This window comes from Natator depressus, chromosome 5 (assembly GCF_965152275.1).
Source record: "Natator depressus isolate rNatDep1 chromosome 5, rNatDep2.hap1, whole genome shotgun sequence".
NCBI classification, from domain to species: Eukaryota; Metazoa; Chordata; order Testudines; family Cheloniidae; genus Natator; species Natator depressus.
This window is the reverse complement of record NC_134238.1, coordinates 4739214-4766119: the sequence shown is the minus strand read 5'-3', so window position 1 is coordinate 4766119 and position 26906 is coordinate 4739214. Positions and strand designations below refer to the sequence as shown.

The window sequence follows — 26906 nt, the reverse complement described above, 5'->3', positions numbered from 1 at the left end:
GCTGTGGGAAGCACACGGAGGGGCAGAGGATGCTGAATGCTCCGAGGTCAGACCCAGGAAGGTGGAAGCCGTGTGAGCTGTTTGCCCTGCGGACAGGCTGCTCACCGGAAGGCGACTGCCCCAGAGTCCTGACTGGCTTCATGGGGAGCAGTTCCAGAGCATCGCCCGGGCACTCCGTGACAGAAGAACAGACTGAAAACACTACCTCGGACCACACTAGCCCAGTGCAGTCATCACTTTGCAGACCACAGTGCAAATGCTTGGGGCTTAGTTGAAAAGTAAATGCTGAAGAGATGGCAAAGTAGAGTCAGAGACTGACTGGGAAAGGGCAGGCCCCTCACAGAGAACGAACTAGGAGTGTGAGAAGTATGATGCATTGTCACCAGAATAGCAACCTTCCTGTAGGAAAGCTGCACTTGGTTTTGGCACATGTGCCCTTCTGCTCAGTGGTCAATCACAACACCAAAATAGAAGTCCCATCTCGTCCATGATCTGACCCAATGAGATTTTGGGCAGAAAGTCCTGTCTGTTGGTTAACATGCTAATGAAGGAGGATCCCACGTACTTATAACGGATGAAGCTACTTCTACTGGTTGTTTGGAAGCCGTTATTACAAGACTTTATGATGCTCTTTTTTGGCCTGGTGTTTGATCATTTCTGATTGTTCCCTTTGGAAAGGGGGTGTGTGTGCAAGCGCACGCAAATGAACCTGGAGCTATTTTGCATTGTCCCGACCTGTGATGTGTCATTTTCTATGAATGACGTAATAAACACGTTCCATCAGCACAAGCTATTCAGCCTTGACCCAGATAGTAAGTGGAACCTCTTGAGAGAGCTGTGATTAACAACTTGAGGAATGGATTAATTGCGCTGAAGACTGTCCAATTACTGCAGTGATTTTATCGCTCTTTTACAAATCGTATCTCTGGTAAATATGTGGCATCCATAAGTGCTTTATTTTCTTTCAACAAGACCCAGTTCATAAAAAATTATGCCAGCTAGAAAAAAAACCCAGAGCTTTGCAAAAAGTTTGCAAGGTAGGAAAGGAAAGAAGGGAAATAGCCAGATGGGTCACTGCTTGCACTGGCATAAAATGACTGCAGCCTATGCAGGCTGCAACAATTCTCAGACTGTGGTCCTAAGAGCTGCTTCTGTTCAATGGTAAAGCATCTGTCCATGCCTGACAGATACTTTGTTAGTCCAAGACACTTGAGTGTCCAGAGGCTTCTTTGTGTAAATGACAAACACCCCACCACCTCACTTTTTGCCCCCTGCGTGGCTGCTTCATTTCTTCTTAAATCAGTGATAAAATTTCTGATCCCAAGATTGGAGGGTGAGTAGCACACAGAAGGGCTGGACAGGACTGCAAAGTGGCCTGGAGACAGCATAGCAGAGGCAGATGCTGGCTAAAAGGAGAGACTGCAGTTCTTAGGCACGTCTGTAGTACAAATAAATAATTAAGAAGTGGTCCACCATATGAAAGGGTTAGTGCCGCTGTGACCTTGTGTAATGGCAGCTGGCTTATATCACACCTCCTTCATTTTCAGCCCAGACTAGGTACATAGGATCCTTTATGATTTCAGAGGGAGGACATGAATGTTTCTAGGGTACTGTCAGCATCGTCTTTGCCTGGGAATGGTAGTCAAGAGTCAAGAATAACAATCTCCTTTCTTTGACAAGTGCATATTATTCCTACTCAATGCAACCCTTATCTGCTGGCCCAGCATTTTGGCACCAACAGCGATGAGGGGTTGCAGGCTGCTAATAACTGAATATGCGATGTAGAGAAGGAAAAAGGAGAGAACAAATCTGATCAACTGTCAGATAGACAAAGTTTAAGACTCATCTCTCATGAACGAAATGCAGAAAATGTTTGCACTGAACAACTGAGGGTCTGCAGATGCTGTGGTCTGTTCTGGTGCCAGCTTATGTTAATTACACACAGTTCTACTGGTCTCCCTCGAGTGGTACTACTGAGAAGCTCACCTACCTAGGAAGAGGTTAGAAATAACAACACTAAGTTTACAACAGAGAAATAACAACGTCTGGTCAATTCAGGCTAAGGGGGAAACATTCCCCATGGGTGGGCTATGCAAAATGTGTTGGTGGATCCTGCTTCCAAGGGAGCTCAGACCACAGAAGGCAGAACAATTGGCGCTAATTTTCCCCTTCCTCCTTTTTTGTGGCAGTCTCAGCAAAGGCGCCATGGATTGAATTAAATAAATTCTCCCATCAACCCAGCTAGAGCTGCCCCTCTCCAAGTCATTGTTGACGCATACTGGTGGGAAGCCCCCGTTAAGTCTCTCCAGGATGTTTCAGCAACATTACATTTACTATATGGAAAAAAAGTAATGAGGGTAAAATAAGCCACATTACCTGCACGCTGGGTATAACTGGCATACCTGCTCGCTACTTCTGCAGTGCTGCCTGTGGTGTTTAGTTTTCCATAGATGTGGTAAGTTTCCTCCTTGTCTGCGATTTTAATTATACTTTGCACTTATGACACCACCTTCCAGTCCTCTGCTTTAACCATGGACCCTTCATTTAATTTCCGTAAGTAAAAATATATATTCCTCTACCCCAATATAACACGAATTCGGATATAACGTGGTAAAGCAGTGCTCTGGTGGGCGGGGCTGCGCGCTCTGGTGGATCAGCACATCAGGCTCCGACACGCTGCTCTGAGCGGCGTTAAGGGTGCTGGGCAAGGGCTGAGGGGTTGGATAAGGGGCAGAGGGTCTCAGGGAGCGGTCAGGGGACGGGGGGGGGGGGGGGGAGTTGGATGGTTCGGAGGCTCTGGGTGTGGGGTGGTCAGGGGATGGTGCGTTGGATAGGTTGTGGGAGTCCCGGGGTGGCCTGTCAGGGGGCGGGGGTGTGGATAGGGGTCAGGGAGCAGAGGGGTTGGGTAGGGGGTGGGGTCCTGGGGGTGATTAGGGATGGTCAGGGGACAAGGAGCAGGGGGGGTTGGATGGGTCAGGGGTTCTGAGGGGTCAGTCAGGGGGCGGGAAGTGACTATTAATAACTGAAATGCTCGAGGCCAAAGAAAGTTTGATATAACGTGGTGTCACCTCTAATACGGTAAGATTTTTTGGCTCCTGAGGACCACGTTATATCGGGGTAGAGGCGTATTTGGCTTCTCTGATTAATTTCCAAGAGTACTTGTGTAAAAAAAGGGGATTTTATGAGTCTGTCTTCTCCTGTGCCTGGCACATTTTCATTCACTTGAGTCTGTGACCAACACTAAACTCCACTCACCTCCTCTTTGCTCCCCTTTATTGCTTCCTTCCAGTCTCTCCTCTCCAAGTAACCTGCAAGAGTTCTTGCATCACCACTACATTTGGAAGTGGCCTCTTTTTACCATCATATCCCCATGCTGCCAGCACGAGGCCCACTGTCCCAAAATCTATAGAGCTTTACATTCTCCCCCTCCCCACAAAGAGTCTTGAGATACTTTGCAAGAAGGATGCTACAATAAATTGTATGCACAATTTGTTACAACTGGAAAAAGTAACAACACATGAAATTATGTTTAAATAAATTCCTCTCATGCCCAGGAGGCCTCCAAGTGGGAGACAGCACTTTTATCATCATGAAGACAATCAATTGCAGTGCTATAGTGCCACTTGCTTCTGCTTCCGCATTACTCATTCCCCCAGCACACAGTACAGACACAGTCTGAAAGGAAACGGGAACTCCCAAGGGAAGAAAATAGCTTTGTGCACTTAAAGTAATGATGTCACTTGAGGTCACAATGCAAATGGTTACGGATATGAGATCCGCAGTTTTCTCAATAGAGCTGGAACCTTGGGAGCTAGCAGAAGAGTTGCAATTTCTTTGTTAAAAGTGCTCTTGTAATCCACCTATACAGCTTGTTCCCAGAAACAACAGCTGCTCTACCTAATTAGCATGAATCGCCCTGTCTCAGAAGAACAATTGGGAATAATACAGTATTTGAGGTACTGACAAAAGGATACATTAATGGTATTGATTTGTTCAGCCACTTACAACCTTTGCTTATTATTCTATTATCTGCATGAAGTATTTGGATCACGGAGTTCTTTTGTATAAGAAGCCAGGCAAGAGGCATCAAGGAAAAGGGACAAACAACAACAGGGTTGTACTGACACATTCAGCTCCACAAAAGAAGTTGGATTCATAGTTAATATGCAAAAAGAAAAGGAGGACTTGTGGCACCTTAGAGACTAACCAATTTATTTGAGCATGAGCTTTCGTGAGCTACAGCTCACTTCATCGGAGTTAATATAATTAACATAGTTAATATGCAGACGTGCCTGTTACAAACAACATATCCCAGAATGCAATTCTCCCTCTTGATCTGAGAAGGGAATGGTCAGGTGGGGACCTCGCAGTCTCTCTGTGTTGCAAATAGGGGCTGCTGCCATTGGCCCTATTTTACATAATTTAGCTGTGACTCAAACTTGTGGCAAGCTGCCATGGCAACCCACAGCTGAGCAAAATTTGTACACCTGTCCTCAGTCATTACGTCTGACCCTGTGCACAGAGTGCTGTGTCCTTGAATGCTGTCAGCAATGGGATTACGCTATTGTATGCTCTCTGTGGCTGCTCAATGCAGCTGTTTTCAAAACAATCCCACACCCACTGCATTTCCTTTGAAAAGTAAAATTAAACTGGCTATCGAAAAAGAAAAATCAGAATTTCAGTAGCACTATGGAGAGAAAGGAAGGCTACCCTCTATTGGGGCAGGGGTTAGATTGGAAATGCACAGATTTTGTTACCTTGAATGCTGAAGGCTCTGTCGTTCTCAACCAATATTGATTAGTGTTTCCTATACCTTTCCTTCCCAGCAGCAGAGCAATGCAATATCTGTCATGAATCAATGTCATTCAAGAGGTAGGCAGTAGGAGCTAATACCACGGCGTGTGCGGTCAGCCTGCCCTCTTTCCTCAAATGGATTAGTTCCTCAATTAACTTTGCTCTCCACCAAGCCACAGCCTGGAATCTAAATCCATCCTTAAAGCCAGCTCTCTAAGACGGGCTTAATGCTACCACATCAGGGGGAACATCATGCTGCATCAGCCTTGCGATGGGAATTCTGCATTAAACTGCTAGTCTTAGATCACTGGCAGAACTACATGCTCTAAATAAAGTTTATTCCGGAGAGTTGCTTGTGGTTTACAGGAATCCTGCCTGTTGGCTTACAGATGTTAATATGATAGCACAAATAAAGTTTAAGTGTTTTCTGCATTTTGAAGTAGACAACCTAAGTAACGTCTACACAGAAACCCACAAAATCAGACAGACCGGAAGGAAACGGGAAGTCTGAGTTCCTCCCTAGTAGCAAAGAATAAAATCTCAGGACTCTTGTGCACAAAACAATCTAGTGGCAGAAACAAAGATGAACAATTAGCACGAGGCAGAGGTTGGGCCAGTAGCCAACAGGCCATTTTTTACATGGCCACATGAAACTCTGATTTGACTGCCTGTCCCACTCTCATTCCCTGCGTGCGACTGCTGTAGCTTGCTCAGCGGTCTCTGGAGATCGTGAAAGAGTTCCCCCCCTTTGCTACTCAACCGTGAGCCCGCCGGCAGATTTAAGCAGCAGCACAGCCTCCAGCAGAACATCATCTAGTCCTGGTCAACATCTCAGGAGAGGTGGGATTAGCAGAGGGGAAAGTGGGAGGAGAGGAGAGTCCTTAGAGATCTAACCAGGTTACTACCTTTAATACAGAACATCATCAATATTTTGTCAGGGGACAGCTCCTCTCCCCCCATCTCTCTCCTTCAAATCCCACTTTTTCCCCGTGTCCCTTCTGCAGCTCAATCTCTCTTGCCGGCCCATGGTGTTGCTGTGTTTTGGGCCAGGGAAAGTGAGGCAGAGAGGGCGCCATCAGAAAGGCAGGGATGGAGTGTGGGGGCATTCATGCCTAACTTATAAATGCCCCCCAGGCTCCAGGACAGGAGAATTTCCTCCCCAACAATAGACCTGCTCAAAGAGTAAACCATACAATATTTCACAGAGAAGAAAAAGAAATCTCCTGAAATGCAGTTGCCAGCAGGAAGGTGCTAGTACCCAATTAATTCACGCAATAGCTCTGCTGTTACTAGTACTAGGATGGCTCCTTGCTTCAAGGAGCAAGGACCATTTCTGACTGTGTTAGGAGATGATATAATTGAACTACTGTAGCTCACATCAAAGGCTACTTTGTGACACTTGCTTCTCCTTATGGGGCTGTCTAGCATCAGCCACTGTATGTTTTAGAATTAAGAGAAATGTCAGCATGAGATTTAAGCTTGGAGGGAAAACAATTGCAACTAGGACAGTAGATAATTTATCTGGTGCTGCTGCAATTGAGGTCACTTCTACCATGCAGTCTTGCACTAAAAATCCGAACAAAACCAAAACCCCTCAAGACTCCACCACTGAGCATGGATCTCCACCTGATCATCTGACACTAGCAAAAACCTCTGGATTTAGCTCATTGCATCCAAGTGTCTAAATGAGGGAGACTCTAAAGGGAAAAGGTTACCTGCTAAGGGAAGTGAAAAAAAGGTCTTAATTAATTACACCATCTAAGTCTCCATTAGCTTGACTTCTAAGTTTGATTCAGAGAACATACATTTTCACACCCAGAGAAATCTCTCTTATTCTAGAACCTACAGCTTCGTACATACATGTCTCCTCTCTAGGCTTCACTAAAAACTGTCAAGACATCCTAATAGCAGATCAAATTCAGAGGTCTATAGTCATCGCCCGTAATTCTGATATAGTGAAGCCTTAATAGCTGGCAGAGAATTCTATAGTACATTACTGCAACTGCGGGCTGTATCTTTGGGGACCATATTGTGTTAAGTATATGGGATGGTTTATGGATGCAACTCCAGGTAGGGAGGATTGCCACAGCTCCGCCAGAAACTAAGAATAGTGTGCTTGTGTGGGGTGATTATGGGGAAATCACTCAACTTGCAAACCGCGCCCCCAGCCCTCTTGGGAGGTACCACCCCTGGGGAGGCTTGCATATGCTGGCTCAAATTGAGACCAACAGATGAAGAAAGGACTTTTGATATAAGAAGGCTGGGATTAAACTGAGTCAGGGCCTTCCTTCTAATCCAGGAAATGGACAGGCCTTTTCGTTCAAGGGGGCTCCTGACCCTTGCAGAAGGGATTGAAAAGACTTTGGCCTACTAAGGCCCTGTAAGACTGATGGCCTCTGGAAAGCTTTCATCATGCATAAAGGAACATTTATCGTTTATCAGTTTTCGCTGTAATGCTTTTACCTTAAGAATAAAGGTGCTTGCTGAGAAAAAGCTGTATGGTAACTTGTACCTCTGTCATAGCCCTTGGAGAGACAGCAAGGCACAGGTGCTGGCCTTTAGGCAGACTGGACACAGGTGACAGCTGGAGACATGACACCTGACTGGGCACTCCTGGAGTAGACTGTAGGGGCAGTGGGTAGGCATACAGGAGCAGTTACCCTGAAACTGTGACCATTACCATCCAGTCCCTAGATGTGATGACAATTCCTAGCCAAGTATGAAATTCTGCATACATTAACTTTTGCTTCCTTGTGGTAAGGTCGAGAGCAGGTGAAAGAAAACTTCTAAACCCTATTACATGCTCCAAATCACAACCACCAGGTGGGTGAAGGAAACCAGGGTGTATTGGAGTCAGCAAGACTCCTGTGATCTCTCACCTACCTACCTAAAGTTCCATCTTGGAACGCAAATAACTAGCTCCATTGCTAAATTTTACACAAATGCTCTATTATTTACACACCCATTTTATCTGAAACGTGGGCAGGACAAACCTAAGATACTGATGAAGATTTCAGCACAGAAAAAAGGAACTAGAAATGGGAAGTAGGTGGCCTAAGCATCATTAAAACAATACAGAATCTTGTGGGAATCACATAGGGCACTGCTCTGTTCCAATGGATATCAAACTTTGAGATTTAACCTTTGGGATTACTTTGTTCTCCTTTTTCCACCTTATCGAAGCCCTGTCTTGTTCTCATAGGCTTGAGGTACCAGCTCCATTTGTTATAGTTTCTGGTAAGGATGAGCTGGAAATACCCTATAAACGCTTAGGTGCACATACATTGACAGCAGCGTTGAAGAACACCTCATTATCAAGTTATTTACAAATAAGAGGCAAAGCCCCTGCACCGAGGAATTTACAGTCTGACACAGTGATAAAAACACAAAAGGAGCATCAGAATATATGTCAAGCAAATATAGTAGAATTAAAATCATATCAAGGCTATAATTTCATTAAGGGGTCAGGGTAATAAATCATAAGTAAATGCTTGTGGTTTGTTACCAGAACCAGGTGATAGTATTTCCACAGAACTAACTACAGCACATTTGTGTGTGTTTTTTAAAATATGGTCCCACAGTATTTTTACTTGAGAAAAAGCTAAACGTTTTACTGCACTAGCTATGTTCAAGCCAACCCCGACTCTGAGGAATTATCGAAAACTCCAGTGCAACCAGGAGGCTCTTCCTATTTTTAACACCCATTCCTGAGCACCTACATTCCAGCTACCATGCTTCTGTCACAAGACATAATGGGACACCCTTCCAAATATGGAGGACATTCACTGGCTGGACAGGTTAATGATTTTGAATACAATCCTGTCCCAGGATGTAGCATTCTACCCATGCAGCATTCCCAACCACTGCTCGCTCGGGAAGTAAAAGTTGTGTTCATGCTGAGTTGATATTTTAACTGAGCTCATTTGAACCAGGATTCCCAGAATGGCACGTGGTTACTATATGTCTGAATATCCATAGAGAAAACAGACAATGGATTAGTCTACTGTCAGATCAAGGGACCGAGTTTGACATTAGAACAACTGACTTTTTTTTTTAACGTTGTTAAGCATAAAGTTAATGCCACTATCCTTTTGCCACATCTGCAACAGGACTAGAATCCTGACCTCTAAATGGCCCATGCTGTGCGAGGACAGCTACTGAATATTTATATAGCACTATAACTTTGCCCAGAGCATTGAAAAGATTAAAAAGACAGTCCCTGCCCTGAAGAGTTCAAGACCTACACCAGTCAGAAAATGAAGGAGAGACAAGAGAAGCAGCAGGGGAATGAGGGTTGAAACAAAAAGAGGTGAGCCACACTGAACTGTGAGTACATCTTGTGAGTCTGACAGTTTTTAAAAGTAGAGGCAGTTGACAAGGATGAACAAACAGCTCCAATGGCTCAAGACATCAAGTTAGTCCCATTCTGCCCCATGTCAATTAACGTTCCTCCTAAAATCCTTGGCACAGCCAGAAGCAAAGATTGGAGTCCAAACATATGTGTTAGATAGATATAGATATCTATCTATGATGGACTGTATTTCTACCAAAAAGAAAAGGGGTACTTGTGGCACCTTAGAGACTAACAAATTTATTAGAGCATAAGCTTTCGTGAGCTACAGCTCACTTCATAGCTCACGAACGCTTATGTTCAAATAAATTTGTTAGTCTCTAAGGTGCCACAAGTACCCCTTTTCTTTTTGCGAATACAGACTAACACGGCTGCTACTCTGAAACCTGTATTTCTACCAAAACTCTGGTGGGAGTTCTCCTCAAATCTCTCTCAATTAGTGTGTCCGATGTGCCTGCTTAGTTAATACTCAAACTTAAGTTGTGGGAGTCCCTCCCTCTTGACCTCCCAGAAAGGATGGTGTCACTTTTTGGCTCTGAAGAGTTGTATCAAGGTGAGATAAGTATTTCATGCTGATAAAATGCTATGCTTATGAAAGTCATTGCGGATGAAATCCAGCTGCTGTCTTGAACTAAGCTGATGCTTTAGCTCAACAGTGCATTCGTTTGCATATATGAACGAGCCCACCAGACACATACTTGCTTAACTAAGCAGGCACAGCGTCTACTCTAATTAAGAGCTATGTCTGAGGAGAAATTCCGCCAGAGTTATGGTAGAAATATGATCGTCGGACTTGTCAAGCGAATGCACTGCTGAGCTAAAGCCTCAGCTTAGCTCAGGACAACAGCTGGATTTCACCTCAATGACTTTTACAAGCCTAGCATTTTATCAGCACTAAATATTTATCTCATCTTGATGCACCTCTTCAGAGACAAAGGTGACACCATCCTTTCTGGAATGTCTTCTCAAGAGGGAGGGACTCCCCTAGCTTCCCTTTTAGAAGCCCCAGTGTAGTAATAGAAAGGAGGTCCCTCTTAAGCAACAGGTTGTCTGGCGCATGGTCAGATTTGTCAACTGTTTAACAAGTTGTCTTAACTGATTGGAGTGCTCCAGGTAGTAACAGACATGAGTGTCACAGCACAGAATCCCATAGCATACTGCACTCCTTTGGCAAGCTTTCATTTTAAAAAAAACCATCATTCTGTGTTAACGCAGAGACTCACCTAGTTTCACTTGAAGTGGGGATGGTTTATAGTTCATGGCTACAGTCTCTCCCTCCCTTGTATCACAGTCTCTGTCTGAGATAGATGCAGCGGTTGGATCCTGTTAAAAAAAACAACCAAACAACCAACCATCAGACACGGCTTAGCACACACAGATATGCAGTCATTTCTCTAATTCGCTGCTGGCTGAGTCCACCAGCATCCAAGTTTGGTAGGACAGAGGCACAGCTTTGTGTTTTAGATCATTTAAACCCAGAGACTCTACAGAACTGTGGAAACCATTTAATAAGTTTAGGGCACTATTTGAAAAAAATCCGTTTTTAACACGCTTAGATGATAGATCGTCCAAGATAATACGGAGATTTTCTGTCACCAGTTCAAATCCTGCCCAGGTTGGTAGTAACCCAAAGTCATTACCATTTGATGGTTGTTTGGTGACCTGTGTGAAATGCCGTGGTCGTTTCAGTCAAGTTCGTAGGTGACATGTCCGTATTCATGACTAGCACTCTGGTGAAACACCCCAGGAAGGCCAAGGATTGACTGGACATGGAGGTTGAACTGCTGGTCCTTGCATGACAGGGGGTCAAGAAACCCTTACTGCCTGTGTTGTACCCATTTTGCAGACAATTGAGTAGGTCAGTCTTCAGCATCTTGCAGCTGCACTGAAATTCTCTTGGAGAACCCTGGATGTCCCATCCACCAGGCCCATTTGTGGAAAATCCAGGCGGTATTGTATGGTATAGTCTTTCCGCAAACCCCTCTAACATACAGGTTGCTTATTTGCACAATCCCAGCACTAACAAAAGATCTAAAATCCATTCACTGCAAACTTCAAAGCTGTTGAAATCATCTTTGTAGCAAAAATTGCTTTCAATAAGGTCAATTTCTTCCCATCTAGGAGCTAGAAACTAAGCTGAACACATATGAAAATTCCAATTTACAACAGACAGAATTACATGGGAAAACATGTGCTTAATATTAAATTCAAATATTCCAGGGATACTAAATACTGGAATATGCCATTTCAGATAAGATAGTTATTTTCATACTCTCCACTTCTTGAAATTTGTATTACGAAGTTTTGGGTTTTGTTAACCAACCCTCCCCCAAACAAAAAACCCTGCATAATTTGGCACTTTGGGGAGACTGTCAGTGGCAAAGAAAGAGGCTAGTATACCCTGCCAACAATAAAAGAAGATCCTTTAGTGAACAATTCCTTGACGCAACGGCAATAGCACTGAGCTGAATACCCACCCTTCAGCACGAGGTCTCCCTCACTGTGCGCCGAGTATGTTTTGCCTTCTGAATAAAGCACACTCATGAAATAAAAGTATGTCAGTCCATTCAGGATCAGTCTTAATAGAACTGGGACCTTCTACAAAATTTAAGGTGGCAATATTTTACCAAGACACTATTTGTGTTCTCTCAGCTATCATTGCTTTTTACTACTACTAGTATTTTATGCTTACAGTACCTTTCACGCAAGGATTTCAAAATACTTTACAAATAAAGCTGTAGAACACAACTCATTTTACCTTCTGCTAATGCCACCACATCTGGGAAGGAATGTTTAACAGCCCACAACAACAGTTTAGGACAGGCAGTGAAGAAAATATTGTCTCCGGTTTAGTTAGGCCCAATAGAAATATCCAAGTGGATTTTAGGAATGACATGAAGGTTGAAAGTTCTACTCCTATGAAGAAAGACGACAGCTCTTTAATAACCTTAACTGGTCCGGGCCTGTTTTACAATCACAACTGAAAGGCCGATTATCTAGATAACTTTATAAAATAGAATTGGTCTTTAAAATCCACCTACCTACTTAATTTGGTCATGTTACAATGGAAGTTGTGTGGCAGGTCATTGACTGGAACACATGGGTTATAAAGATTACTTTTTCACAAGTCAGTTTTCCAGTGGTACTAAAAACCTATGCAAAAGGGAACATATGACAGGGGTTCTGATGAAATATTTAGCTTTGTAAAGCTGCTGGAGAGTGATAGCAAATTTTTTTACATTAAAAGCAGCACCTGATCTGCTCAGCATAGAAATTAACATGCTGAGGGTGCAGGAGTTCCCCATGCGCAACCAACAACCAGTTTGCCGTTGCCACCTTGGCCTCCCCCTGGTGGAGGCTAACACTGGAAATTAGCTACCCAGCATCAAACTGGGAGGGCCACACGAGGAAATCAGTTCACAGCACAGACAAACTCAGGCTTAGACTGAAAACTTTTCCATTTGCAGTGTTTTAAGATTAGTAGGTTAATGGTAGATTGAGAAGAAAACAGGCTTATGTTATGGGGCTCTCTGTCTGAACAACAGTCACTGTCAACATCAACAGCCTCAAAGCACACGTCCAGCCTTCTCCTCTCTAAACCTAAAACTTAAGGAAAACAGTCAAAACAAGAGATAATTTTCCTACTGCCTGCGTGTGTCCAGGGCTTGTAAGAGCAGAAGCATTTTAGCATTTGCATATCATTTTATACACTTTGTGCAGCAACACACAAGACACCATAGTAACAAACTGTACTAAAAACATGAAGGACTCTTCCTGGTATTTCTGCTGGAATTGTCTCTACGTAAAATGGAATGCTCTGCTACTGTGCATTTTGAACAGATTACTCCATACAGCCAGAGAAGCATTGACTGGATTAATTAGCCCTTTGCTCAACAAAATACCTGCAAGCACACTGAAATACTACCACATGCATTTGCTATTCTAATGGATTTCAGGTGTGTTTGTTTTTTTACAGAATTCTATAGATTGAGACAAACATTCTATACTCCAATTTTGAAATTACAGCTATGTTGTGTAACTGATTGTAGGTCACATGATATTATTTCGGTTTGCTGATTGAGCACAATACTTCTAAGAAGAAGGAAAACTTGAAGCCATGGCAAGAATTGTTGGCTAGTAGCAGAGTTTAATTTGAAGTTTTCTCACCACACTCTCACAACATAATTGTGTGCTCACACAACTGCAGTAGCCTAATTGCGGGGTCAGATTCTTGTGAGGTTTGTTTGTTTACTTCTCTGGCAATGGGGGGGATTAGGAACCTTATCCTCTTGCTAAACTAAGCTCTGTCCTAGCCTTACGAAATATGCCATTTCTGGTTAAAAATTCGTTTTGCAAGCTTTTGCGTGAGTAACCATTGCTTGAACATTCACTGAGCGCAAATACAGAAGGGGCAATGAGACTGGATGAAACAAAGCTTTTTTCAGGTTTGTAAGTAATGCTCAGGGTTCTCTCCCCCCTCCCCAGTATTACTAAGAATGCAAGCTCTGCCATATCAGACGAGACCAATGGTCCATTTAATGTGACATTCTGCCTCTTACTGTGGCCAACATGGAATGCTTCAGTGGGAGGTGGAGAAAAGAACTGATGAACCTCACAAATTGTGCAATCTTGTATATGGGACAACAGAACTGTGCCATGGGCATTAATATGCTATTAGGATGCCTTGTAAAGTGCCTTCTCCTTTCCCTCTCCTCCTCCCTTGATATCCTGCAGGCCTGAATGTCTCTCCTACCATCCAACCCATGACACCTTCAGGGGAGAGCCAGCCCGCTTTGAACGGCCCCTGCACACGGACATTAACTCCACTTCGCTGACAGAGTTCCCATCACGTTTAGCTGTCCACTTCAAATGCTGCTAACTTGTGTTTTATTTCACTTAACACTATATTTAGCTCTGTCTGCTCACGCACTCCAATCCTAAGAAGCAGCCCTATTTAAGACCGTTGAAAATGTAAACATTTCCTCGCTCTGCTCCCTTTGGTAAATATTTTGAACAATTGGGAATTTTTGATTTTGATGAGAAGATGGGGAGAGCTCTCCCATCCTCAAATGATAAAGAAAGGAGTGATATGCGCAGCTTTACCAATTACTTTACTCAGCAATTCAAAGATGCTAGTTTGATAATCAGAGGCTGATTCATTGTGACCCAGTTGCTTATTAATGTCACGCAGATCGTTTCCACCTAAAAATAGCTGGATGTGCTTGCATACAAGACACTCTGCCAGCATATTGTAAGCAATTTCACATTTGTCTCCATGAGCGACCAGTGAAACAGAGAGCCTCTTTGCTTCCAAAGGCTGTTCTCCTGGGCTCATACACTCTGCAAACACACACAAGGAGGGACAGGTGAACACATTTTGCTTAGCTTTAAAACCATTCAAACACAGAGTCTGAAAATTCAGCAGATGTTATCAGCTCCTGGCTCTTTGTTTAGGAGAGAATGAAAAAATGGGCAGAATGGCAAAGAAAAAAACCCAGTATGTACCCCATATACAGGGTGCCCACTTATGCCAGCTCAGCTTTCAACAAGCAAAGGAGTTTCTGCCATACTGATTGTGTCACACGAGGTTCTTTTGAGCTAGAAAATAACCCCCCTATGAAGATCTGTGCCTTCTGCTATTCTGCTCCATATGCAGAGAATGCCCTTCCCAAACTCATTTGCTAAGCACCCACCCATGCAACATTCAAATCCTCCTAAAAATCAATTTCTGCAGCATTATATGGAAAGCTCTTTGGGGGCAGAGACTCCTCGGGGTGTGTGCACACATACGGATAGCGCTTCACACAATGCGCCTCTCAGTATTACTGCAATACCAGTATCAAATGTATTGAAAAACGGAGCGTTCACACTGCAAGAACTCCGGACCTACCACGATGTACATCTGTCTAAATGAATAACTTCCCTTCCTGAGCCAGGTTACCTCTTTTCTTGCTTGTCAAGTCTGCCATTTAGATTTTAAGTACTTTGGGACAAAGAAAAGAACTGTCTGTTTTCTGTGAAGCACCTAGTACACGTAGGGCAATAACATCCCCCCCCCCCCCCCAATAACTTATCCTTAGAAACAATCATGGGTTTAAGTGACAGGAAAAAGGTTCAAGAATTCATGCTATAAATTTGTGAAGCCAAGTTCTAGCTTTAAAAAGCTTTTCAAACCGTAGGCAATTCACTAATCTCCACTAGCAAGTGTTCAAACCGTCATATACTCTCAGGCAGGGGTAATCTATTTTTTGTCAAGGTCCAGATTTCTTGGTCAAGGTATTGTCAAGGTCCAAACTCCAGAGAAAATAATACAAAAACAATAATAATACTGATAATAAGTAGTAAATAAAAAGATGTTATGGTCCATTCAAAAGCATCTGGCCTTCCAGATTTGGCCCACAAGCTGCCTATTGACTATCCCTGCTCTGGGGAATCACAAGCAAATACTTCCTGGCCAAGAGACAAGCCTTCCACCTCTAACCAAATGAAATCCAGATCAGGCCAGCAATTTCTGTAACCTGTCACCACTCAGCAGTTACTGTATGATGCTAAGTGGCCTGTGACATCAGGCAGTCTGTCTGGTTTGAAGTGAACAGACATTAAAACTATTAACCAACTGGCACTCTTGTTGACGGAGTCAGGCGTGCCACAGAAATGCCTCAGAGCACGGGAGGTATTGGCAGGGTGGAGTCAAGAAAGCGTGAACTGCAAAGGCCCATGCTGTGGGTAAAGAAAGGACTTCAGCTTTCAGAGCTTCTCCACCTGGTAGGTTTCAAATTCTTTTGTATAAATATCAAGTGGATGATACTGGCCAGGATATTAGGGTTACCCCAGAGCTTGGAAAAAAAATTCAACACCGGCCTTAAGGCTAAGCCTACGAAGGTGAAGGCAGTCATGCTGCAATGCCTCTTCCTCCTCCCTGTGCTTATTTAAGTTTACATTGGTACATCTTGACTTCCTCCTAAAAACCAAACTCTGCCCCCAATTAATGCTCCTTCAACTCCCCAATACATCTATTAATGCTGAGTTTCTCTACTGCTGTTGCCCCTGCTATCCCCCTTGTACCCTGCTCCTCTTCCTCATTCCCAGCCTGTGAAAACAGCAACAACCCTGGGATGCTCTGTAATGCCCCCAGCCACTGTTCCCTCTTTGCCCCACTCCAGAAAGAGCCAATGGCTCCTCGCTCTACTCACCCAAGCAAAATTTCAGCTTACCCTGGGAGAGTCAAGTTTTTCAAACCCTGCACTAACCTCCTGTAGCGAGGTAGAGTGGCCACTACACTCCCCTAGGTGGGCAGAGTTAAATCTGTCCCCCCCTCACTGGAAGTCCTGGGGCAGGACAGGAAGTATAAAAGGAGTGCCAGGAGCTCAGTTAGGGCTGAAGCACTGGAGGGAGCAGATGTCTCTTCCAGGGAGCTGGGATCTCAACAGGATCCTGGACTACAGAATGAGTGGAGCTGCACCTGTGGCTGGGGAAGACAGACGAGTACCCCGAGGAGCTTCCGGGACCGCCGTCAGATGAATGCCCTGAGGAGATGTGGGGACTGCCAGCAGCCGAGGAGACAGAGGACCTTTGGACTACATGGCCCTGCACACAGACTGCGGTAGGAAGTAGCCCAGGGGAACCAGACTCTGGTCCCGTTCTGCTGCTGGAGCGCGAGTCAGAGTGCTGCGGTGGGATTCTCCGCTGACCCAGTGCCTGAACACTCCACCTCTGTTAGGGCCCTGGGCTGGGAACTGGCTGGGCCCGGGTCCCCCTACCACCTCACCCCTGGGGTGGCAGCCTTCCCACCTGTCAGCCCAGAGGTCTGCATTTGTCGACTGTCCACTAGAGTAAGGGCTCCTGACTGTTTGGTCCCTGCCCGGCCTAAGTGTCTGGGCCCCCAAAACTTCTTTGCTGCTCTGCCCTGATAGCTGGCCAGATCCCTAAACTGTTTGGTGTCCCACCCCGCCTAAAGGTGCTCAGCTATCGACTGTTTGTGCTGTGCCCCACCCAGAGGGCTAGAGCTCCCTTACAGACCGTTAATTACTGCTGGCCCCTGCCTGAAAGTGCTGGACTATCCACTGATTGTGCTCTGCAGAGGGCCAGAGTTTCCCCTACAAACTGTGACCTGCAGTCTGCCTGTAGTGAGGCACAGTGGCCTCCTTCCCCACTATACCTCCATACATATATTTTCAGTCAGTGCCACTGGTGTTTAACTCCCACCTGGATGACCTAACAGAGATAGACGGGATCTTGGCTTAAAGTCTTTTGTGTTCTGATGCTTGACTATACGTCACTTTAGAATCCCAAGGAGACCTATGATCTGACTCCTGTTTCCTCATTTGTTGTTCCCCAGTTCAGTGGCCCCTCCAGTCTTTGAGGGGGGAAGACTTATCTTTAGATGCTGTCATAAATATAAAGGGAAGGGTAACCACTTTTCTGTATACAGTGCTATAAAATCCCTCCTGGCCAGAGGCAAAGTCTTTTTACCTGTAAAGGGTTAATAAGCTCAGGTAACCTGGCTGGCACCTGACCCAAAATGACCAATGAGGGGACAAGATACTTTCAAATCTGGAGTGAGGGGGAAAGACTTCTGTCTGTCTGTGTGATACCTTTGCCGGGAACAGATCAACGATGCAAGCCCTCCAGCTCCAGTAAAGTTAGGAAGTAATCTAGCAAGAAAATGCATTAGGTTTTCTTTGTTTTGGCTTGTGAAATTCGCTGTGCGGGAGGAAATGTGTATTCCTGTTTTTGAGTCTTTTTGTAACTTAAGGTTTTGGCTAGAGGGATTCTCTATGTTTTGAATCTGACTGCCTGTAAGATTATCTTCCATTCTGATCTTACAGAGTTGTTCTCGTATTTTTTTTTGTTCTTCTAATAAAGTTCTCTTTTTTAAAAATCTTGTTAGAGAGCTTATTCCTTCACTCTCCCACTTCCCTGGTCCTTCTCGCATGAACAGAGAGCAACAATACCCGAAGTCCGAAGGTGCAAACAATTCGATGTTTATTGGGGTGAACTTCCAGCAAGCTTAAATACACGTTCCTTTTTTCTTATTTTCGAATCCCAACTTACTTCCTGTTTGCCCCTAATTTATATAGTAATATTCTTAGCTATACCTTAACCAATCATTCCACTGAAATTTAACTAACCAATCCTAACATATTGTAACATGATTAGCTAACCAATTATATCCCACCACCTTAATTAGTTTACACCCAGCAAAATTAATTATACAGCAGACAGAATCAATCACAGAACCAGACAGGGACCATGCCAATAAACAATAGCAAAGTGGGAACTATAATGACAAAACAATACAGAAGTGAAGATTTCACAACTACATCTATAAAGACATAAGAGTTTCCCAGCTGTGTCTATTGATAGGTGAGTTCTTACCAGACAGAAAACTATCAACCGCAATTTCCTTTTACATCTTCTAGGCACTTCCCTTTCTCTGGAGGTGATAGGAATACAATCCTGTCCTGATAATACCTAACAGCCCAATAGCACCTTCTTTCAATGTGACTACTTTGGAATGTGAGGATGTGACCGGTCGCTTCCCAGCTTATGGCTGCCTCTGTCGCTTAGCCAAAGGCCTTAGCCTAAGAACAGGGCCTCAGACTGTCACAGTAAGAGAAGGACCTTACACTGGCAGACAGTGATTTTGATTCTTTCTTTTATACCTCTAACTAGCCAAGTGATAAGAATACACCTAAATTCTTAAAGTACAGGCCTTTGCAGACAGGCCTGAATATCTATATCCTAACAAATCTGATTGGGTTTTTTGGGTCTTAAAAATCCAAGGCTGGTTTGTGCTCATCTTGTTTATTCTCAAGCCTCCCCAGGAAAGGGGCTGTAAGGGCTTGGGGAGATATTTTGGGGAAACAGGAACTCCAAGTGGTCCTTTCCCTGATTGTTAAATCACTTGGTGGTGGCAGCGTTTACCTAATCCAAGGACAAACACTTTGTGCCTTGGGGAAGTTTTAACCTAAGCTGGTAGAAATAAGCTTAGGGGGTCTTTCATGCGGGTCCCCACATCTGTACCCAGAGTTCAGAGTGGGGAAGGAACCCTGACAGGTGAAAGGATTTTGCCTCTGGCCAGGAGAGATTTTTATAGCACTGTATATAGAAAGGTGGTTACCTTTCCCTTTATATTTATGACAGATGTGCTTTGCCTCGGGACATCAAACAAGCTAGAATTACAACGAGACTGAGCCAGAAGCAGAGCCAGGGATATATCATCCGTACATTTTACCAACATACACGCACTGAAAAGCCATTACAGCATCTACTCCTCGCTCCTTACTTCAGGAAAAATAAGCAGTTTGGTGACACAGCCACTGTTGCACAGAAATACAACCTGACCGGTAGTGACACAAGCCAAAATTTCAAAAAGCAATAAACAACAGCTGTTTACTGACTTTCCACCAGCTCCCAGAGCCTCCTACACACAGCTCTGCCAATGTACCTTTGTTCTAACACTGCTTCCACAGTTCTGGGCATCCCTTGAGCAGATCGCATTTAACAAATGTAACAAATTAGGCCTATGATATCCACTACAGAGTCTAAGTTGAGACCAAACTCATTTATAACCATAAGCCAATGAGTTTTGAAGACAGCTCCCTGAAGGATGAAAAGCCAGTCCTGGACCCAGGCCTTATGTCTTACCAAATAAAGAGAACAAAAATGGAATAGTATACAAAAGGTGTTGAAAAGAATACAGGAAGAAGAGATCCTGCAGCATGTGTAGCTTAGATCACAGGCAGATAAGCAACAATGTTTTATACATTTATAGATCATGTTGAGATGATTTGTATTCAGACAGACATTCTCTTGATGTAATCACTCCTCTGGGCTAGTGCCTGAGACCCCGAAAGTGAATACAGATTAGTTTATTTCTACTGTTCAAGCCAAGCAAAATGCATAAGTTAAAAAAAATGGTGAAAAGTGAATGACAGCTTCAGACTTTTCCATTTTCCTAGTCCAAGGATGTTCATAGCACACAAAATTACTTTTTTAAAAAATACAATGTACGATTTAACTTAAATGTCCAAGATAAAGAGTTTGAATCATGCATACCAGTAGCTTGGGAAAATGAGTGAAGGACAAAGAAGCAGCAAGAAAAATAGAAGCAATTACAAAATTCCTACCAGATTCCCTTCAGAGGAACAAGCAATGCTAGCAGCCCTTTGCCCCTCTCTTCCCCACTTTGATAGAGTATATTTAACAATATTCGCCCTTGGGGCTTTTTTCCTGCACACAGGTTCAACCATTATTAATATTAGTACAGACATCTATAAAGGCTGTATCTGCACACACATCGCCTGGCGTAAATGCGGTCATTAACACTGCAGATGAGAGGAACGCCACACCATGCTCCCTGCAGGGCTTTGACAGGCCTGAAAGGGACAGTGGCTGTTGTGCAATAAACTGTTTAAAACCAACCACTGAAACCCGGTTGTGGAGAACCTCAGCAAAGAAGCTTTTTGTTATTTTAACAGGTGTCAATCGGAGCAACACACATTTCTTTTTCACCTCTCTAATTCTGCAGCAAAATCCCTTAGTCTGACATGAAGCACACGTCTTTCAGGTGATAAATCCTGACATGGAATTCCTAACAGTTGTAATAACAATAATATCTAGTATCTGACATCACAGCACCTTTCCATTCTAGAATCTCCAACAATTTTACAACCGGTCTTTAATCTCGACACCCCCATGAGCGAGGATATTCTAAAAATGGTTAAACACGGATGCTGAGGCAAGCTAAGTGCCAGGCCCAAGGTTGCAACGAATTAGTGCCAGAGCCAGGAACAGTCGTGTACTCTAACCATTTCCTGATAAAACTAACTTGACCCTTCCCATGCTCAGCTCTGTGTGGACTGAGTCCTACACAGACCAAGCATCCCACGTGCCCTGTAAGTTCGCAGTGGCCACGCAGTTTGTATGAGATGTAATGTGGGGAATATATTTTTGGAATCACTGAACTTGGGAGGAATGATGTTAAAGAGACTGTAAGATGGAACAGAACAGCCTCTGTTAGTATTTACAGTTTAAAAAGATGAATCAGATTTTGGCTCCTAGAGGCCTTAAAGAGAGGGTGGGTCACCATGTACAAAATCCTGCCCTTTTCTTCACGGGGATTTCCCAAATCAGTGAAAATGGTGAAGGGATCTTCAGTGCAGGGGACAGGAACTGGAGGACCCCACCTAGGGAGGTCCGTACCCTAGCACTAGAAAGATAGGCTGGGGAAAGGCAGGGGAAGTGGTTCCATCACTGTACAGATCCTCTGGTCACTGAACCCAATGATGTGGAGGGGCAGCTAAGGCTGCAGTAACCACTACAGGGTGGCTCTGTTGATGTTGTTCCCCTCCTGCCCCCCACTGAACTCCCTGCACAAAACCAGGCTGCTATGGCTTTGTTGAGGGATTGGGATTTAGTCAGATGGCTGAAAGGAACGCGGAAGGAACTGAGGACTGCACAGGACATTTCTTGCAGGTTTTATACTTTGTAGGAATTCTGTATTCTGATTAAACACACAACACAATGGCAAAAGGCTCATCTTGCATTAAAACAAGCTCTCTCCAATCCCCTGGAGGTAGGATAACTGCTTTGGATGGACCACTGATCTGATCCAGTATGACAAAACCTTACCTTCCTATGCCTTCCCCCCTTGAGTAATAAGAAAAATGACAGAAAGAGGCATGGACAGCTTCGCATTTATCGCTTTCAGTGGGCTGATACGCGCATCAGTGGCTCAATGTCACAAATATTACCGGTCAGCTCTGGAGCCATCCATTCATTTACAGCTAGCAATCATGACCATCTAAAAAGGAAGGTCAGCTGATTTTTTGTAATTTGAACTCACATTCCCTGCTAGATCAATTAGGTCTTGCTTCTTGCACCTAGTCTGCTCCGCTGGCTTTGTTAATCCACCCACACACATCTTTTTTTAAAGCTATTTTAATTGCTCCTCCTGCTCACTCCTACTCTATCAATTATCCTCTATTCTGCATTTCTTCCGCCCTATGTAAATCCTCCACTTCCCTTTATTTCCAGAGAGCAGGAGTCTCTTGCTCTGCAAGCTCTTTGATGTCTGAAGTTAACTGTGGTTCCCAAAGCTCAAGTTCTCTTTCAGTCCCCAATCCAGCGTAAGACACATCTGGAATTAAAATTATATCTGTGAAAAGCATAACACTTATTTTGTTTAACTTCTGGGTTCTTGGCCGAGTCCTGATCCTTCTCCTCCATTGTGTACCTGCTCGGCATCTACTAGACCCACCATCCTTCTAGCTAAGGAACACTGGGTGGGATTCCAGGTGGAACCAGTTAATGTTGCTGCTTAGACAGATGTTGCTTTGGAGCGTTTCCAATTTGATGCTGCACACTCTTACCATTAAGGTCATGGGGACAGATCATGAGATGTTTCACTTCACTGCACAGCAGGCAGTCATGTCATTTTCCCATTAACCATTAAAATGAAATTGGCTCAGAAAATCCAAACAACCCCACCCCCAAACAACAACAACAAAAAAACCTGGCAGGGAAGCCACCAGGACACAGTGCCCTGCTTTCTCTGGAAGTGAAAGGTGGAAATTCTGCAGATGCACATTCAATCTAGTGGAGGGTGAAGGCAAGAGCACACAAGAGCTTTTATTACTCAAAACCTCCTCTACCGAGTTAAGGAGCAGTACCAATGGGATGCTAAGAGCCGTGTTGGGACCACTTTGGCTGGAAGAATGGTGGCCATAAAGGAGGCTACAAGCTGGTGTGGCAGGAGTTGGAATGTGGAATACCATCACCAAGGTTTAGAGATTCTTCAGTAACAATGAAATCCCAGCTGCAATAAAGACTGTTTAACAAACAGAAAACTAAATTCAGACTCTTCAAGGCAAAGTAAAATACTAAATGTCTCCCTTGAGCTCCCTTCCCTACAATATGAGGCCTCTCCTACATCACACAGATGATGTCTATTGCAACACCTGTTGCCCCCTCACACTCTGGGGATAATGCAAACGTTTTGGGAATATAAATCCAAGGATAAGATAGCAAGAGTTTAGAAAAGTCCATGCATGACTCAAACACCTATGTTAACCTCCTCAAACTTGTTTCCAGAGCCGCACAGATAGGTTGTGGGTATTTACTCATGAATGTAGGTGGAAGCATCCTTTGGATACCACTGACGACCTTTTGATGGTGGCACAGTGGAGACAGTAAGGCTTTGTTCTCTTACTGGCAGGTGAGTGCATCACCCTGCAGTACGCCCAGATCAAGGTTTAGAAGCCAGAATCTAATTCAGGTCTATGGCATGGTAGCCCTGAGCAGGGCCTCAGTGCCACTGAAGGACAGCTTACCATTCTACAGAGGAAGACATCATCAAGTGCATGAAGACTTTAAGAACATAAGAATGGCCATACAGGGTCAGACCAATGGTCCATCTAGCCCAGAATTCTATCTTCCAACAGCAGCCAATGCCAGATGCTTCAAGGGAATGAACAGAACAGGGCAGTTATTAACTGATCCATCCTATTGTCCAGTCCCAGCTTCTGGGTTGCGTCCCTGACCATATTGCCTAAAAGTCATCCATGGACCTATCCCTCCATGAACTTATCTAGTTCTTTTTTGAATCTAGTTATAGTTTTGGCCTTCACAACATCCCTTGGCAATGAGTTCCACAGGTTGAATGTGCATTGTGTGAGGAAGTACTTCTTTTTGTTTGTTTTAAACCTGCTGCCTATTAATTGCATTGGGTGACCCCTAGTTCTTGGGTTCTGTGAAGGGGTAAATAACACTTCCTTATTCACTTTCTCCACACGATTCATACCCCTCCTTAGTTGTCCTTTTTCTTAGATGAACAATCCCAGTCTTTTTAATCTCTCCTTGTATGGAAGCTGTTCCATCCCCCTCATCATTTTTGTTGCCCTTTTCTGTTTTTCCCAATTGTAATATATCTGTTTTGAGATGGGGAGACCAGAACTGCAGACAGTATTCAAGGTGGGGGTGTATCATGGATTTATATAGCAGCATTATATTTTCTGTTTTATTTTTTCTCTTTCCTAACGGTTCCTAACATTAGCTTTTTTGACGGCTGCTGCACATTGAGCAGATGTTTTCAGAGAACCATCCACGATGACTCCAAGATCTCTTTCTTGAGTGGTAACAGCTAATTCAGACTCCATCATTTTGAATGTATAGTTGAAATTATGTTTTTCCAATGTGCATAACTTTATGTTTATCAACATTGAATTTCATCTGTCATTTTGTTGCCCAGTTACCCAGTTTTGTGAGATCCCATTATAACTCTTCACAGTCAGCTTTGAACTTAGCTATCTTCAGTAATTTTACATCATCTGCAATCTTTGACACCTCACTGTTTACCCCTTTTTCCAGGTCATTTATGAATATGCGGAACAGCATTGGTCCCAGTACAGATCCTTGGGGAACCCCACTATTTACCTCTCTCCACTGTGAAAACGGACCATTTATTCCTACCTTTTTCCTCTTTCGCAAAAATCTTTACATCTAGTCCCAGGAAATGGAGGAGTCAATCATCAGATTTCCATATTTATAAGAACTGGGTTTCTGTTTAGCCAAGCCTGTGACAGGAATAACCCAGTAAATAGCAGAGCAGCAAGGCAAACTCGCCAGAGTGAAGGGGAGGTGAAAGCTACAGTGAGAGTTCACATAGCATTACGGTTCGAGAACACAAGAGACATTTGCAAGAAATTGTGATGGCTCAATTCATTTAAATGAGCCTTTAGGATACCATGTTCTTGTGTGTATCCCTGGCACTTCCTATTGCTCCACCAGATCTGTGTGTGTATGGCTCATTAGCATGCAGTGTGACACAGGTATCCTTTGATATTCCACTATTTGGCTTGCTTTTCCCCGGTACGTGTGTATTAGAAATGTCCTCATTACGTGACTAATCAGGGAAGTTGGCAGGGAAACAGATCAACTGACTTAAAGGGAAACAACTTATTTTATAACCCAACTTATGAATTGCTTGTTAAAAAAAGTCTAATAGAGTTGGAGACTCCATCCTGCACTCCCTCCCTCCCACCCACCCTCCAAAAAAGGGCAAAATTAAGAATCTTGGAGGAGGTCCTCTTTTTATTCATGGAATAGGCAGCATCTAGTCTTTCCTTACCCATCTCAGCCAACCACAAGCAGGACAGCAGTGGACCGTGTCCCTCCCCTCATCAATTTGGGCAACATTTTACTATATAGTCTGTTTAAATTCTTTTTACTCTGAATAATGAACGCACTCCTGACCCTAACCCTAAATGACCACCATGTAAGAGGGCAGTAGCACCATTTACTAGATCACATATCAGTATCTCAGGTTCAAGGAAGAAAGGAGTCGGCCATCAAGGACTCGGGGAGAGAGAAAATCAGAGAGGAAGCCTGGCAGTTCATAAACACCAGAGGCAAGAGGTCACGGTGGCATTTTCCCTGGCTGGAGATAGTTGAGGATGGACAGGCTGTAGCCGCCAGAGAGAAGAGGACTGGGAGAAATTCCACCCAGCTAGAAGTTTCCACTTGATACCAGGACCTCAATGTGGAAACTGTGGAAGATACCTCTCATGGCACCAGCTAGTCCTAGGGCAGAGATGACCCGTGCCTGCCAATAGTGGAGGGGCAGAGTGAGGGTAGCCAGCTTCAGCAGTGTTATTGAGCATGCTCAGTACAAGCCAAGCAGCAAATGGGGGGCGGGAGGGGAATGTGACCCTGCATGTCTCCCTATGTGTCACCTCTGTCCAACAGAACGGAGAGATGTTTGGTACAATACCTGTGAATGGCAGCTCAGCCCAAGCTGTAAGAAAATCAAGCTTGTCCACAAAAAGTTCTCCAATCATCCAAGGAAGACAGATGATCCTTGTAGGGGATTCAATACTCAGAAGAATCGAAAGAACATTCTGCAGTGCGTAGGAGGACAATAGGATGGTATGCTACCTTCCCGGAGCCAAGACAGAAGATGTCACTCTAAGATCACACAGGCTTTCGACGTCAATGGGAAAGGATCCACTGGTGATGGTTCATATCAGCACTAATGACACTGCATCGTGGGATATCTAGGAGACGGCAGATGACTTCAAGGAACTCAGAAGCATGTTGAAGAAGAAGAATACCCAAGTGATCTTCTCTGAGATCCTTCCTCTCCCCCAAGCAAAGGAAGTCAGAAAGCAGAAGATTCTGGAAGTGAATGGATGGCTAGGTAAGTGGTGTAGGCGTCTGGATTTGTAGAACACCGGTCCACCTTCTAATTTGGATGGCCTCTACCTCAGTATAATGTGGACCAATCTTCTCAGGCACAGGAGGGTTAGAGTAGCGAGGAGGGAGTCAAACAAAAAACAAAAGGGCAGTGTAAAAAGGACGATATGAGCGCTCAACACAAAATTGAGATATGTTGAGAACAAAATTAATCAAGGAACCAAAGGAAATGGAGAAGACATTCTTTAATTGCCTGTACACCCATGCTAGGAGCCTGGGTAACAAAGAGGAGGAACTGGAGTTTCTCATTCATGAGAATTAATTTGATCTAGTTGGTATTACTGAAACCTGGTGGGATGATCCCAATGGCTGGAATGTTAAAAATCAATGGTTATCACCTATTTAGGAAGAATTGAGTAGACAAAATGGGTAGGGGAGTGGCACTCTGTCAAAAATGGCATTACCTGTTTCCGAGTCACTGATAACTTGGAAGAAAATGATCCCAAATGCCTATTGGTCAATGTCTTACCAGATAAAGCACAAGACTGCATATTAGTTGGTGTCT

General features: G+C 44.0%; 1 protein-coding gene across 3 annotated transcripts in view; it reads right to left on the bottom strand.

Annotated features, from left to right (window-relative positions):
- The window catches only part of FAM219A (family with sequence similarity 219 member A), a 139251-nt gene that overhangs the window by 48369 nt on the left and 63976 nt on the right, over nucleotides 1-26906 (bottom strand). For all 3 annotated transcript variants that reach the window (XM_074952264.1, XM_074952265.1, XM_074952266.1), the window contains exon 2: nucleotides 10369-10468. In XM_074952264.1, coding sequence (XP_074808365.1) covers nucleotides 10369-10468 — 100 coding nt within the window. The remainder of the gene's footprint in view (nucleotides 1-10368; nucleotides 10469-26906) is intronic.